This window comes from Ceratotherium simum, chromosome 7 (genome assembly GCF_057802395.1).
Source record: "Ceratotherium simum simum isolate JZ-2026a chromosome 7, ASM5780239v1, whole genome shotgun sequence".
NCBI classification, from domain to species: Eukaryota; Metazoa; Chordata; class Mammalia; order Perissodactyla; family Rhinocerotidae; genus Ceratotherium; species Ceratotherium simum.
Window position 1 is genome coordinate 20429439 of NC_141906.1, and position 15298 is coordinate 20444736.

Here is a 15298-nt window from a genome sequence, read left to right on the forward strand (position 1 = left end):
ACCTGGGTGCTTTTTTAAAAGTTGCCCTTGAAGTTGTTGGGTTTTGTTTTAAGTTGGTTAAATCTTGTAGGAAATCCAAACATACAGCAAGTTGATGCCAACAGCTTGCTGATCTATAGATGAGGTTTTCTCCCATTCAGATGCTTGATTTTTTTTCCCCAAAGTAGATCAAGTTGGTGAATAGAAACAAAATAGGTCCTTAGTATTCTCAAGGGAAAAATCTTGAAACTTTAAATCCTCACGTTCATCCCAGAGCGTAAAATTTTCTTCAGAAAGCATAACTTCAGAAGTTAAATGATCTCTTCCAGAAGCAGTCTGAATAGCATCATTAAGAGCAATGGTTCTGACATGCGATAGACTTAAGCTTGAATCTCAACACTGTACTTACTAGCTGTGTGATCTTTTACAAGTGACTTAATCTTTCTGGTCCTCAATTGGATCTTTTCTAAAGGAAATGAACATAGAGATACCTACCTTGTAGGATTGTTGGGAGCATTAAATAAAATATTGTTTTTTAAACATTTAACGTAGTGCTTAGTTCAGAACAAGCCTCAAGACATTGTAGCTTCTATCATTATTATTATTATTATTACTTTTATAAAATACAGAACTAAAGTCATTTATAAAATTAGTATAATAGCTCCTGCTAAAATAAACATTATACTACATTTATGTTATATCAACTATATAGGAACATTTATCATGAATCTGAAATAAGTTTTGATCATGTAACAAGGATCACTGTGTACTGAAGGATGACTAGAAAGAGACAAAGCAGTTGCTGGGTGGCCAGCTGGGCTCCCTCACTACCCAGGCAAATTTTTCTCTTCCATCAGGCTTGCAAATGCTATTCAGATTTGTGCCTTGGTAAAATGACAAATTACTGCATGTCTCAAATAGTTTAAATAATTTTATTTATTTATTTTTCCCCCAAAGCCCCAGTAGATAGTTGTATGTCATAGCTGCACATCCTTCTAGTTGCTGTATGTGGGACGCGGCCTCAGCATGGCCGGAGAAGCGGTGCGTTGGTGTGCGCCCAGGATCTGAACCCGGGCCGCCAGCAGCGGAGGGCACGCACTTAACCGCTAAGCCACGGGGCCGGCCCTCAAATAGTTTAAACTGCAACTCTTAATTTCCAAATGCCAAGGGCCTGTTATACTGACTGTGGTATATCTCAGCCTTGTAGTTAAGTACCAGCCTGCCTTTCTGCACGCTTCTTCAACTGTATCTTCAATAGTAAATCCTCATCATAGTGATGACTTATTCTCCCCAGCCTGCACTAAGGGCAGGAATGCCTTTAAATATTTTAGGAAATTCAGGAGCTATCATAGAATCTCATACACTGAATATCAGCTCCTCTGTACAAAAGCCATTGTGCTCTACCCAAGCTGACCTTCGACCAACAGACCCTTTAGAGGTTGATAGGTTATTTGCTTTTTTCTTATCCAAAAAGAGCCCATTCGCAGTCTCTTTTTGGCTATGTCCTTCCTATTCCCAGTGGGGGACCGTTTCTCTTTTCTCTTCCCTTCCATTTTTCTTTATATATCACCTGGATTTTAGTAGGGGCATGTATTTGTAGACATTGCATCCAGGTGTACATTGAGATAAGAAATAGTATGAGTACTTTTTAGCAAAAGCCTGTATCTGTATGTTCAAATTATCTCTGACTGTTCACTAGATGCCCTGGCCTCTGAAATCTAAACTGATAGGTATTTCTTCCTTGTGTTGGTTCCAGGGGAAATCTGCTTTGTGGTCCCACCTGTTACATTATCAGGAAAACCGGCAGAGAAAACTCACATCAGGAAGCCTCAGTACCTCAGGTAAGATGGTCTCTGTACCACTGGAGAGAATTCCCTCCACCCACTTTCCCATCCCCCACTGGAGTGATCATCTGTAGCCGACTGTTCCAGGTCAATGAAGCCTTTGCTCTGTAATGTTTTCTTTTTTAAATATTAAGCCACTGGGCTCTCTGAACCACAGAGCATGCCAAAGTCGTAGAGTTTGCTTTCTTTAGATGCTTCTATACTGTTTTGATCGGTGAGATAGAAGATTTATATCAGCAAGAGGCCAGTCTTAGAATGAATTTAGGTTTTAAATGAATTTGGGTGGTACTGATATCCTATGTTTGGAGCAGGCTGTTTTCAGAGTCTTTTATTTCTCTGAGATGGACGTTGAGATGATCTATCCTATCAGTTAAGAAAGCCTATTTGTCAGTGTCCTACCTTGGAACTTCTCAAAGTTGAGGCCTGGTGTGAATGATCCCTTATACGTCCTTTCTGTTTCTAATTTAATAAAAATATCAGAGTTGGCAGGGACCGCAGAGATCATCTAGTCCAGCTGTCTTATTTTACAAGAGGAAGAAACTGGGATCCAGAGAGGAATTGAATTTACTGGAGATCACACACGGAATTGATGGAAGAAACCAGAATAGGAGGCAGGCCTCTTGTCTCCTGGTCTGGTGTTCTTCATACCATCCTACAGTGTCCCTTCAGGACAGCCCCCCTCCTTCTTTTACTTCTTGGCAGCATCTCCCCTTCACAGCATCCTTCATTCTCCTCTCTCAGCCAGGGACTTTGTTTACCTTTCTTGGATGTTCTTATCCTAATGGTAAAGATCAGTTTAAATGGGAGTGAAAAGATGGGTGTGAACTCAGTGTTGTCTTTACCCTTGCACTGGTTAACCTCAACTAGCACTGAACGTCGCTGTAAACTAGGTATGAGAGCTCCCTCAGTAACCTTATAAGGAGTTTTTTCATTCACTTTCTGGATATGGGAGCAAAGACTCAGGAAGGTTTTAGAAGTTATTGCTAAGGGATAAACTGTAGCCAAAAGTTCTCAACAGCTAAGTGATGAAGATACTAAGGTTTAAATGTTGGGCTGGACATGAGGATATAAAGATATTGTATCTAGAGGTCCTAAGCATTCTGGAACATGTTCTTTACACATTCCCTTTGCTCTTTTGTAGTCCATTTTGAGGCAAGATCAGGACGTGAGTAGTAGCTCTAAGTGGAAGCACTGCTCCCCTGGATTATGATGAGAATGTGCTGGATTAGGAGCCAGAGGATCTGTGTTCCTTCCAGTCCTGACTTTGCCACTTGGTGACTGGGGCAAAGCAGCTAACCTCTCTGAATTTCAGTTCCCTCTTCTGTGATACCTTCCTTGGCTATCTGATAAGTTATTAGAGAATTAAATGAGATAATAAGCATAAAAGTATAACATCTGATACCTAGTAGGTACTTAATAAATATTCATGAAATGATTGATCAAAGTGTTACCAAAGTAACCAGCTGTTACCTGTAGAAATTTGTGATTTGAGATAAGGATAGTCAGCCATTTGGATAGTCAGATCTCTTTGGATGTGACCAACTTTTTTTTTCTAGGAATACTTCTTGATTCAGAACGGAGGAAGTCTGATGCCAGCTCAGTCATGTCTCCCCTGAGAATCTCCCTCATTCAGGATATGAGGTCAGTCTGGGCTCATATGCAATAAACTACTAAAACTCTGTTTTCACTTGCTGCTTAGGTGTCCACTTTAAATAGCAGGGTCTGAGTGACTTGGGCTTCTACAGCATTTCAGTTAGCCAGGAAGCCCTCCTCATTGGGCTTATGCTTCATGATGCGTTTGTAGAGCTGTACAGGCAGTTGGGTTTCCTGACATTTTGGGAGAATTATACCAGAGTATCTCCAGGCATAAGGGCTCCAGGGTTAGGCCGGCTTTCTGAGAGCTGTGCTGTCTTGCTTCCTCCCAGATTGTGGTGAGCCTATCTGGCACAGCTACATGGAAGCCCAGGATTTAGAGAACAAAAGAGATGGCCTCTCCCAGGACGGGATAGGGCTGCCTCACCAGCCTCCTTTGGCTTTACAGGGAAGGTGTTGGTAGTGAGTTCATCTCCCACCCCACCCTCCACTTCCTTTTTCACATTCCCCCTTCAGGCACATCCAGAACATCGGGGAAATCAAGACTGACGTGGGAAAGGCCAGAGCGTGGGTGCGACTGTCCATGGAAAAGAAGTTACTTTCTAGACATCTGAAGCAGCTTCTCTCAGACCATGAGCTCACCAAGTAAGGCCACTCCACCTGGAGTAGAACCTGGCTCCCGGGAATGGCGCGGAGGGGTTGGAAGCCGCTGTGCGGGAAGGGGGAGTGTTCCGCGTGTCATTACTGCTGTCTTCAGCTTAACTCAAATTGCATGTGAAGGTTTCGCAGCATTTCTTCTTCTCCCTCTTTGTCTGTAGAAGAATAATTCTGCTGTATTTGTTCTCCCCACCTTCTCAATCTACATGTCCAAAAATAGCTTTCTTAAAGAGCTAGTGAGAAGGATGGGGTTCTCATTGGGTGGGTACCTCAGAGTTTTGGGACTCCTCTCCTTGCTGCACTCAGGTGACTTGTATACCTCATGGGCACAGGGCATTTTCTTGGTTTCTTTCCTTTCCTGGGGAGGAAAAGATTGGAGAATTAAAAGGAAACTTCTAAGATATCCCGTTCGTTCTTTCTTTCTTTTTTTTTTTTTGGTAAGGAAGATTAGCCTGAGCTAACATCTGTTGCCAGTCCTCCTCTTTTTGCAGAGGAAGATTGGCCCTGGGCTAACGTCCATGCCCATCTTCCTCTACTTTATATGTGGGTTGCCTGCCACAGCATGGCTTGATAAGTGGTGTGTAGGTCTGCGCCGGGGATCCGAACCTGTGAACCCCAGGCCGCTGAACCTGAGCGTGCGAACTTAACCGCTACCCCACTGAGCTGGCCCCAAGATATCCCCTTATTTCTTTTGTTCTTTCTTGAGCCCAGGGCCAGCCGAAAGTAACCAAGTCCTTGTTCTTCCTCTCTGGACCCTGCCTTAGTCTCCCTAGAGCTTAAAAGGGCTTAAAGTGACCCTCCTAGGCTCTTTCACTCCACACGGTCCCCTCAGAAAGAGGAAGAGGGGAGATTCCAGGGCCCTCACACTGCCAGGGCCACTAAACCTACAGTTCCCTCTTATGACCTGATGTCCTTTGCATTCTTTCTGTACCCTGGGTACTAGAGGAGGAGGAGGGGGGAGGGCTGTCCACCTTCTCTGCCTCTCACTACCACCTCTCTGTTTTTTCCTGTGTGTTGTATGTTTGGCTCCTTCTTCATTGGCAAGCCTGTTGGGCTTCTTTTTTTTTTTTTTTTTTTTTTTTGGTGAGGAAGATCAGCCGTGAGCTAATATCCACGCTAATCCTTCTCTTTTTGCTGAGGAAGACCGGCTCTGAGCTAACATCTATTGCCAATCCTCCTCCTTTTTTTCCCCCAAAGCCCCAGTAGATAGTTATGTCATAGTTGCGTATCCTTCTAGTTGCTGTCTGTTGGGCATTTTTGTTTAGCATTTCCTTAGGCATCTTCTCATGGTATCTTTTTTTTAAAATTTTATTTATTTTTTCCCCCAAAGCCCCAGTAGATAGTTGTATGTCATAGTTGCACAGCCTTCTAGTTGCTGTATGTGGGACGCGGCCTCAGCATGGCCGGAGAAGCAGTGCGTCGGTGTGCGCCTGGGATCTGAACCTGGGCCACCAGCAGCAGAGCGTGCGCATGTAACCGCCAAGCCACGGGGCCGGTCCTCGTGGTATCCTTTATTGTGTGACTTCCCTTGGGGAAATTTCATGTAAGCCAGTTGATTAAACCTGCAGAATCTGTTTTTGTTCAAAGTGAAAATATAATTTTTTACACTGTTTACTGTGTGTATAAACCACAGCAAGAAACCAGGTTTAAAAATTTGATAGGTTAGAGAGCTCACTTTGAGAGGTTATGAAACAGTGATTCTGAAAGCACTTAGATGTAATTCCCTGTGGGGACAAAGGGGCTTAGAAATAAAATTTGAAGATTGGAAAGACAACTAAAAAAGAACAAGTAAACTTGTAAGCATGGAGTTTGGAAGGAAAGTGTTTGCATGCCAGATTCTAGAGGACACGTGTGGTGAAAAAATCTGTCGCTGTAGCTGTTTGGGCGCCAGGGCCTGACAGGGCAGGAGTGTTTCCTGCTGGCCAGTGTGGGCGTCATCTGTCAGGAGAGGCTGCAAGTCAGCAGGGGGACAGGGAGGCATCTGAGAGGGGGTCAAGCCCAAGAACTGGGTGAAGTCCAGGACAGGGGACAGGTCTAGGGCATAGGAGATTGAAGGCCTAGGCAGCAGCAGATGGCACAGACCTTGGCAAGCAGGCTAATCTTGACTTTCTTAAACTCTAGCCCTGTTAGAGGAGTTAAACTCTGAATTTACTCAGTACATAGTAACTTCTCACCTGATGTTCTGACCCCTGTGATACTCCAGTGAGTGGAAAATAAGGAGAGTTTTGCTGCCTCAAGTTGTGTTTGGGCTGAGGAGAGGCCCTTCATTAGAACCTGCCTACTCCTCCATCCTGCCCTCTCATCTTTCTCTTCAATTTGCTTAAAGCTTCAGCCACATCACACCCCTCACCCTTCTCAGGATGTCTTCAGCCCTTTCAGGGCCTAGTCAGGAGTTTTCTTTGCCAGAGTTTACCTAGACTCCCCAGAGACTTGGTCCATGGTCCATTGCTCCTCCAGGCACCCATAGCATTTGTTACAGCATTCGTCCATCCCTGTTGTACCACTGATGGGCTGTATGATCATTATCTAGTTCCTTGCTGCTTATTAAAATTTGCCTTCATTGAGGGTATGAACCATGTGCGTCTCCCAGTCCTGAGCATGTTGCCAGCACCTAGTAGGTATTCAGCTGTGCACATATTGTATGTGCACAGCTGCCCAGACAGGAGAAGGTAGACAGCCATGGAGAGTATTATCTTGGTAGAGTGTTCCTGAGTCTCCAGGATTTCCAGCTAGCCTCCAAAACTCTTTGCAGCTTGGAGATGGGGTAAGGTGGAGGCAGGGTAGGGGGCTGTATATTCTAAGGGAGGAAGTTAGTTAACTCCTGTGTAGAGAGCTCAGACTCTTTCTCCTTGACCTCTCTGCAGTGACACCCCTTCCACCTTGAAACCCACTGTGCATGGCCACCATGGCCCTAAACCATCCTGTTCCCTTTCTCCCCTTACTCTTTCCAGGATGTTCGCTTCCACAGTCCTCAGTTCTCTGCCTGCACACATTCTTTTCACTCTCTCACTTGCCTGCTCTCTCTTAGTGATCTCACCCATTCTCATGACTTCTGCCACCTCTAAGTAGGTGACTCCCACATCTGAAGCTCTAGCTCTGACGTTTCTTCTGAGCTCCAGTCCTGCCTTTATTTCTGTTCAGATATCTTACCTTTAGCTCAGAGAGAACAAAAGCAGACTTCACAGAGTCTTCACCATAACTACCTTTCTCTCACATTTTTTGTTAATGTCACCACTGTTCTCTTCCCCACTCCTCCCTACCTCAGTTCAGAATTTGGAGTCAGTTTGACTCCTTGCTTTGCCTCACCTCCCACACCCCCATTTCAGGTCCTTAGCCTCTGCCCCCACCTGTCTCCTTACCTGGTACAGCCATCACCTTAGTTTTGCCCTCATGCCCCTTCCGCTCCTCAGCTGTACTCAATTTAAATTTCCTGAAGTTGGTCGTCACTTTCCATTTCTTTCTAGGGCAAATTGCAGAAACCTGTTACCTGTAGGGCAGATTGCAGACTCTTTAGCCTGAGTGTTTAGAGCCTTCCTTCATTTGACTCGAGGCTTTTCAGCCTCATTGCTAACTGGTCACTTCCCTGAGCCCTCAACTCCAGCCAAACTGGTTTTCACACCCTGTCCTTCTCCTTCCCTACAACACCTGTCTAAATTTGTGCGGAATTCGAATCCCATACCTCTCTGGCCGTGGTGATTGCAGTGCTGGCAACTGGACATTACCTTCTTCTGTTCTCTGTGTATTTCTCTGTGCCGAGGGCCTGTGCACTCAGCTGTCTGTCCCTCTACTTGGGGAAGGTATCATTGCTGTGCACTTGCAGAAGGCCTACAGTGCCAGGCAGGGGAGCTGGCCTTTGATGAGTAAGCAGTGGGGATGAGGGGTGAGGGGTGGGGATGGGGGAAAGTTTGAAAAGAGGAGAAGGCCATGATCTGTGCAGCTCTTCCTTGCCTGGGACCGGGATCATGCCCTCATTGCCGCTGAAGCTGTCCTGGGCCTTCATTCACATTCAGAGCAGGCTTCTGACTCGTGGGTCTCAGATCTGCTGAGGGTCTGAGACTACCCTGGTAGTAAAGGGTGGTCACAGATGTCCTGCCATTGCTTTTCCCACACCACGCACTGAGGTGGTGCCCCAGCTAAAGGCCTGAGAGGGCCTGTCATCCCTGAGGGAATTTCATTCCAGCCCTCAGTCTAAGAAAGGAGATGCCGTGATGTCTGACACTTTACGTTATAGTAACATCAACCCTTGGACCCAGGCAGAGTTTGTTTTTTGTTGTTCCTGCTGGAGCTTAAGCCACTTTCTAGCTCTCGGTTAGACAGAGTAGCTGGCTTTGTTCATTCCCTTTTTAGGTGGCCCTGAAGAACTTGAGACTTGACGTCTTACTCTTCCCTTTGCTGTCTCCTTCCAGAACTGAATGATTCTGGCCTCTTTCCCTCCTTTTGGCTGGGAGACTGACGTATTGCCTCCTCTCTGACAGGAAGTTGTACAAGCGCTATGCCTTCCTGCGCTGTGACGACGAGAAGGAGCAGTTCCTCTATCACCTCCTCTCTTTCAATGCCGTCGATTACTTTTGCTTCACCAATGTCTTCACAACTATCCGTGAGTAGCCCTGTGCTCCCCACCAGCCTTCTCAGTGCCATCTTCCTGAGCCTCCCGAGGCTAACTCTTTCTAAAGAAAGAAGATCGTCACTGTTCTTTCTGTTTGCCTTCTGCTTCCATGGGGAGAGAGGTGCACTGCCCTCCTTGAAGGTGGTTTTTCCTCTGAAACTTCTTACTCTTGTTCTGAACTGGGGAGCCTAGTCCTTTTGGCTATTGTGTTGTCACTTTGTCCTAGGCACTGCTCTGGGAGCCTGAGGCGACGAAGGTGGAGTTGGGTGGTGAAGTTCGCTGCCCTCTGCACACCTGTAAAGAAATCTCCCTTTTGTTTTGGGCTGAGGGAGTCATTCACCATCATAGAAGGTTTCAGACCAGCCCACAGGGAAAAACAACTCCTCTGGAAGTAGCAGAAAAAACTCCAGATGGCAGTGGGAGGTTTGGGTCCAGGCCCTGCTCTGCCCTCACTCAGGGCATTATGTTTCTGTGAGCAGTCTGCCCCTGCTGCGGGCCTCGGTCTCCTTATTTGCAGAGTGAGGAAAAAGGTTCAGTATGGTCTAAGGAAGGCCCCTGGAGCCTCATCTTTCTTTGGTGCCAGGATGCTGTGTTGGGCAGGGTTAGTCTCTGAAATTGCCCCATGGCTATTTGTTTGGCCGGTGACTCAGCAGCCTCAGCAGCGTGGACTCTTGCTTCTATGTGACATTCGGAGACAAGGGCTATAGGTTTCAGTAGAAGCAGCACTGGACTGGAATTCAGGAGACCTGAGGGAAACTATTTTCCTCTCAGTGCCTCGGAAAAGACCTTGTAATACCTGCATGTCCTCTCCTGAGATTGTTATTAGAGTTCATGAGATGGTAGGTTGAAAAGTGCTCTGAAAAGCAGTTCAGTACAATGTCGAGTTGGTGATATTGTTTAAGGAGGAGGTTAACTTAGCTCTGAGCCTGCAGATGGGCTTGGATCTTTGATGTTTGGGTGGTAACCTTGGGAGGAGTGAGATTGAGGAGAGGATTGGCTAATATTCTAAGCCAGCCAGTGAATAGGTCCTGGGGACCTGCTGCTCCAGGCTCTGCTGGGGCTGGTACATCAGGGGCGCAGTCATGCCAGCAGCTGGGGCAGGTCAGGGCCCTTTCAGGTATGGGAGGGGTTCCTGATCCCCCTCAATGCCTTTGTTGCCTCCCCTAAACAGTGATCCCATACCACATCCTGATCGTACCAAGTAAGAAGCTGGGGGGCTCCATGTTCACCGCCAACCCGTGGATCTGTATCTCAGGAGAACTGGGTGAGACACAGATCCTGCAGATTCCCAGGAACGTGTTAGAGATGACCTTCGAGGTACGTGTTATCTGGGGACCACAACCCCAGGCTCTGTGGGGATCTGAGTTTGCAACGGCTGCTTTTCTCGAGCTTTCTGCAGGGTTTTATGGAGGCCTTGCTCTGTTCAGTGTCATGCATCAGCACAGCTGACCTGTCCTGAGATGATCAGAGGCTGCAGCCAAGGGTTGACCCAAGGAGTGGGAAGCCTGCCCTGTCTAAACACTCTCTGGCTGGAAGGCGCTTCCCTGTCTGTACTTTCATACCTCCCTGTCCATGGCGTGTTGAGAAATCCCCAAGAGTTCTTTCAGCTGCTGAGCCCAAGTGTTCACAGAGACCTCTGAACCTTAGACTGCTGTCCAACTGCCAGAGCTGCCTGCTCCCAGGTGCTGTTCTTCCTCTAGGTAGCAGCCTCTTCTTTCTCAGCCATGGGCCCCTCACGAGACAGTGCTGTACTTCGGCGGTAGGTGGAGCCATGAGCTCTGCCCCTGCAGATACTGAGGGGCCAGGTTGCAGGCAGCCAGATCGATCTCTGCCTCTGAGAAATGCTGTTCTTTTCTCCTGTTTTCTTGACCTACCCCATCTTCTCTCTTGGCTGTTCTTCCACAGTGCCAGAACTTGGGGAAGCTCACTACTGTGCAGATAGGGCATGATAACTCCGGACTGTATGCCAAATGGCTAGTGGAGTATGTGATGGTCAGGAATGAGATCACAGGACACACCTACAAGTAAGTGTTCCCGCAGCCATGCCCTAAGATAGTGGGGCAAAGCGTACCACCAGGGGCTGTGTTTGATGCTTGGGGATGTGGAGTTCTCAAGGAGACCCTTTAGGTTGTGATAGGCTGAGGCAACTTCCTGTTTGGCTCTGCCTCATGTACCTGAAGAGAAATAAAAGGAGAATTTTCCAAGCAAAGATGTATGATATTGCTGTGCACAGGTTCCAGGCCACCCATCGTCAGGTGGCTTCCCTGATGATACACAGTGGGATGGATGAGCAGGGCCTTGAGCGATCACCAGCCTGGTTTCAGAGCCTCTTCCCAGTGATTGGCTTTGTTGATGGCTCTTGCTGAGCAGCAAGGAGAAAGACACTAGAGCAGCTGGCAGCTCTGACAAGCCATTGTCTGACATTTAGGTTCCCATGTGGCCGGTGGTTGGGGAAGGGCATGGACGATGGAAGCCTGGAGCGGGTCCTAGTTGGGGAGCTGCTCACATCCCAGCCTGAGGTGGATGAAAGGCCATGCCGGACCCCGCCCCTGCAGCAGTCCCCCAGCGTCATCCGGAGGCTTGTTACCATCTCACCCAACAACAAGCCCAGTAAGTGGGAGGAGGGGTTGGGCCCTCATGCCACCCAGCCTGGGGAATGTGGGCAGATCTCTAGGAGCCCTGATATGAGAGCCTAGATCCCAGCCTGTGCAGCTGCTTCAGGAACCACCTCTGCCCACAGCAGCCTCAGGCATTTGTCACCCTCCTCTCATGAATCATTGGGCAGTTTGGCACTCTCCTTAGAGGCCTGGAAGGAGAGGGAGAGCTCATGGAGCCCAGCCTGGGTCCTCTGTACTATTTGTGTATGATCCTAGAGAGGAGAGGGCCTGCTTTCTGGCCTTCTTCCTGGTTCCTGGGCATCACAGCCAAGTCTTGGCCCTCTTTTGGTTGACAAAAGGTCCAGGGTAAAATGAAAAATAGACTTTACTTAGAGACATCTCTTAGGGACAGAACTCTAAGGTATCAACTTTTGCTTTTTTCCCAAGATTTTAGGAAGATCTAGCTCAGCAAAGTTGGGTGGGCAAGAGCTGGTCTTCCCGGGGTCCAGGCTGCCCTGCCTCTCCCATGGGCCCTCCTCACGTCCTCAGTCTCCTGCTAAGCTAAGCTAAGCACTGTTAGCCTCTGAGATTGGTGAGGGATGTTTGCTTGATTTGTATCAGAGCTGAACACTGGGCAGATCCAGGAGTCCATCGGGGAGGCAGTCAACGGCATCGTGAAGCACTTCCATAAGCCTGAGAAAGAGGTGAGCCTTCCTGCCCTCCAAACCAGGGCCTTATATTGAATGAGAGAGAATAGTCTTTTTCTAGGCCCATGTGCTGTGGACAGCCCAGAGTGTAGAGTGTGTGCCTCAGTTAGTTTGAGATTGAGCCGATTCCTTCCTCTGGGGGCCTGTGCTGCAGGTTACCCTGTTTTCCTTACACACTGATGACCCAGCAGAGTCCCTGGGCCCCTAGTGAACAGTGTGTATTCCTGTCCTCTTCTGGATTTGCCTGGGTCTTCCTGAGCAATGGCCACACTGGCTTCGTCCCCCAGGTGGGGACCCAGATCCATCATCTATTCATTCGCCTTCATTCAACAGCTGTTCACTGAGAGCTGCTCTGAGCCAGGCACTGTGCCCAGTGCTGTGGGAGTAGACAAGGTCCCTTCCTGTCTTTTGCTGCCCTCCCAGCTGTGGGCTGTGGGTTTGGGGATGCAGTGGTGGGAGGGCAGCTTGGCTGAGGCGAGCCTGGCTCTCCCCTCTTTCCTCACTAGCGAGGCAGTCTGACGCTGTTGCTTTGTGGAGAGTGCGGCCTTGTCTCGGCCCTGGAACAGGCTTTCCAGCATGGATTTAAATCGCCTCGGCTCTTCAAAAATGTCTTCATTTGGGATTTCCTGGGTGAGTTGGGCTAGAGTGTGAGGGTGGGAAAAGCATGCAGAGACATGGGGACTCACCAATGTAACACAGGTGCCGATCACAGGGGTCTGAGGTGCAGAGGCCAGATCAGGTGACTCGCAGATTAGATCTGTTGTTGGTTTGCCCTGGCTTTTCTAGGAGGTGATGACAGAGTGCTCCCCACCCTTCACCCCTTACCTCCTGAGAGTTGGACGGAAAAGATTCTTTCTAGGCGTCTGTTACATAGTGCAGGCTCAGTTGTGAGTCCTCACAATCCTTGTAGATCCAAAAGGCCAGTTGAAAACAGTGGAGCCCATGATTTTCTTTGTGGCACTCTTGGAGGATTTTCGTGCAAGAAGCTTCTCCCTCAAGAGTTTTTTTTAAATTCTCAGACTAGGGAAAGGGCCATCTTTATATCAAGGGCCACACAAATAAATTTAAAACATAAGGGTCATTTTGAAATATGACCAGTGACGTCAGAACACTCATGTTATTCTTGTTAAGTCACTTGCATCAATATGGAGAGGCCCAGGGCAAGTGGCCTGCAGGATAGTCAGGGAGAGGTCCGTTTGGAGAGCCTTTGTCACTGGCAAGCTTTTCTCCTCTTCACAGAAAAAGCACAAACCTATTATGAGACTTTGGAGCAGAATGAAGTTGTCCCTGAGGAAAACTGGCATACAAGGGCCCGGAACTTCTGCCGATTTGTCACTGCAATCAACAATACTCCCCGGAACATCGGCAAGGACGGCAAGTTTCAGATGCTGGTGTGCTTGGGAGCCAGGTACTGCAGCCTCATGGCCCGGCATGCACGGCAGCCAGCCTTAGAGGGGTGCTGGAGGCCTAGTGAGGGGCAGGGGGTAGGGGGTTGTTAATGACCAGATGCCCTTGGGCAGGTGAGGCCTTGGAGGACTTCCCGAAGGCCCTTAATTTCTATCATGTACCATGCATATGTGTGGGGATCTGTGGGGGTGGGGATGAGAGTGTGTATGTAACTGGGGAGGAGGGGCCACATTTTGATGGCAAGGAATAAAACCACCCTACTGGCGAAATTTGAAGCAGAGTATATGTAGTCATTCCTTCAACAAACATCTGAATGTGCCAGGCCTTATGGAAGGTGGTGGGAATAGAGCTAAATAAAATATGGTCTCTACTGTTTAGGAATTCACTTGTCCCAGTTAAATACAGTACAAGGCAGAAGGTTGTGAGAGTCCAAAACAGAAGTGTGCATTCATAAGGTATGCTGAAAATGTAGAGGAGAAAGATCAGAGAAGGCTTCAGGGAAGAGGCTGTAAGGAGGATGAGGAGCTGGAACAAAGAATCTTTCCATATTAGGACGGAGTTGTTTGATCAGGGGACTGAAATGATCTCATGCATTGGAGTGGGAAAGATTTTTACAGGCTATCCCAGTAGGTCAGGTGAGAGCATGAAACCCAAATAAACTGAAGGCAGTAGTTTATTCAGGCCACGGAAGGGAGAGAGTTGGCATAGTGGTTAAAAACAGACTCTGGAAGACCAGGTTCACTAGCTTCTCATCTCAGATCAGCCACTTAACTAGCTGTGTGATCTTGGACAAGTTTCTTAACCTCTGTGTACCTCAGTTTCTTCATCTATAAAGTGAGGATAATAATAGTACTAGTAGCACCTGCCTCATATCATAGGGTTGTCATGAAGGTTAACTCTCTTATAACAGTGCCCGGCACATGCAAAGTGCTATGTGGGTGTTAGCGCTCAGTGTTATTCCTGGTGGTGGTAGCTCTGGGGAGGAGCGATGCTCTCGGAGAGATTGGCTATTGAGATGGAGGAGGTGGTGCTGACTGGACCTGGTGTCTGGTTGGTGGTGGGGTTGTCTAGGGAGGGAAGGGCAGGCAGAGGAGGAAGAGCTGGCCTGGTGGCAGATGATGGGGCTGATTTGGGTCAGGTTGGGTTGGTGTCCCTGGGGCTGGGCAGCCCCCAGTGGGAGTCTTTTAAAGCCGTGTAAGGCCTCTTTGCCAAGCCCTGTTAGGGGAGAGAAAGGGGGCTTCAGACTCGTTCAAGGAGTGGAGAAACAGGTTCCCTCTTGGCCTTGCACTAACCGTCTCCCTTGCTCTTCCCTTCTGACCCGTCTGGACTGATCCTGCCCTGCCAGAGATCACCTCCTACACCACTGGATTGCCCTGCTGGCCGACTGCCCCATCACCGCACACATGTATGAGGATGTGGCTCTCATCAAAGACCACACGCTTGTCAATTCCTTGATCCGCGTGCTGCAGACACTGCAGGAGTTCAACATCACGCTGGAGACTTCCCTTGTCAAGGGCATCGACATCTGACCTCCCAGCACCAGCTGGCTGCAGGACCGAGAGAGACTCACCCTGCAGCTCTGACCCTTCTTCCCAGAGGGCCTTAAGCGAGTTGTGCAGGAGACAGAGAGGAGATGTACACTCACTGTAAAAAGAAAACTAGAGGATTTTTGGAATAAATAATCTATTTTAGAGTTTATTTGCTGATTTGCTTTTTACACACTTTCATGTGAAAGAGTGCTAGAGAGAGGGAGACGAGGTTGGTGCCGCTTATTTTGAAGCTGGCGCCCTCCCTCGCCACAGCCGCGAGCTGGGAGCCTGCGGCCTTCCTGGACTGAGCCTGCGGCGCCGCGTGCGGGGCGGTTCTGCTTCCTTGCCCCGCCGCGTTAATGAGGCCATTCCACGTCAT

General features: G+C 48.3%; 1 protein-coding gene across 3 annotated transcripts in view; it reads left to right on the top strand.

Annotated features, from left to right (window-relative positions):
* DENND5A (DENN domain containing 5A) overlaps nt 1-15088 on the top strand; it is a 93978-nt gene extending 78890 nt beyond the window's left edge. Inside the window, exons 13-24 of one of the 3 annotated variants that reach the window (XM_087433239.1) lie at nt 1736-1820; nt 3380-3464; nt 3933-4061; nt 8549-8670; nt 9851-9996; nt 10585-10703; nt 11108-11289; nt 11898-11980; nt 12490-12613; nt 13223-13391; nt 13769-13845; nt 14736-14877. In XM_087433239.1, the coding sequence (XP_087289365.1) occupies nt 1736-1820; nt 3380-3464; nt 3933-4061; nt 8549-8670; nt 9851-9996; nt 10585-10703; nt 11108-11289; nt 11898-11980; nt 12490-12613; nt 13223-13391; nt 13769-13844 (1320 nt within the window). In that variant the 3' untranslated portion in view covers nt 13845; nt 14736-14877. Of the gene's footprint in view, nt 1-1735; nt 1821-3379; nt 3465-3932; nt 4062-8548; nt 8671-9850; nt 9997-10584; nt 10704-11107; nt 11290-11897; nt 11981-12489; nt 12614-13222; nt 13392-13768; nt 14714-14735 lie in introns of those variants that run through there. The other 2 variants (XM_087433240.1, XM_087433238.1) reach the window with 2 other exon arrangements.
* Nucleotides 15089-15298: the final 210 nt, after the last annotated feature.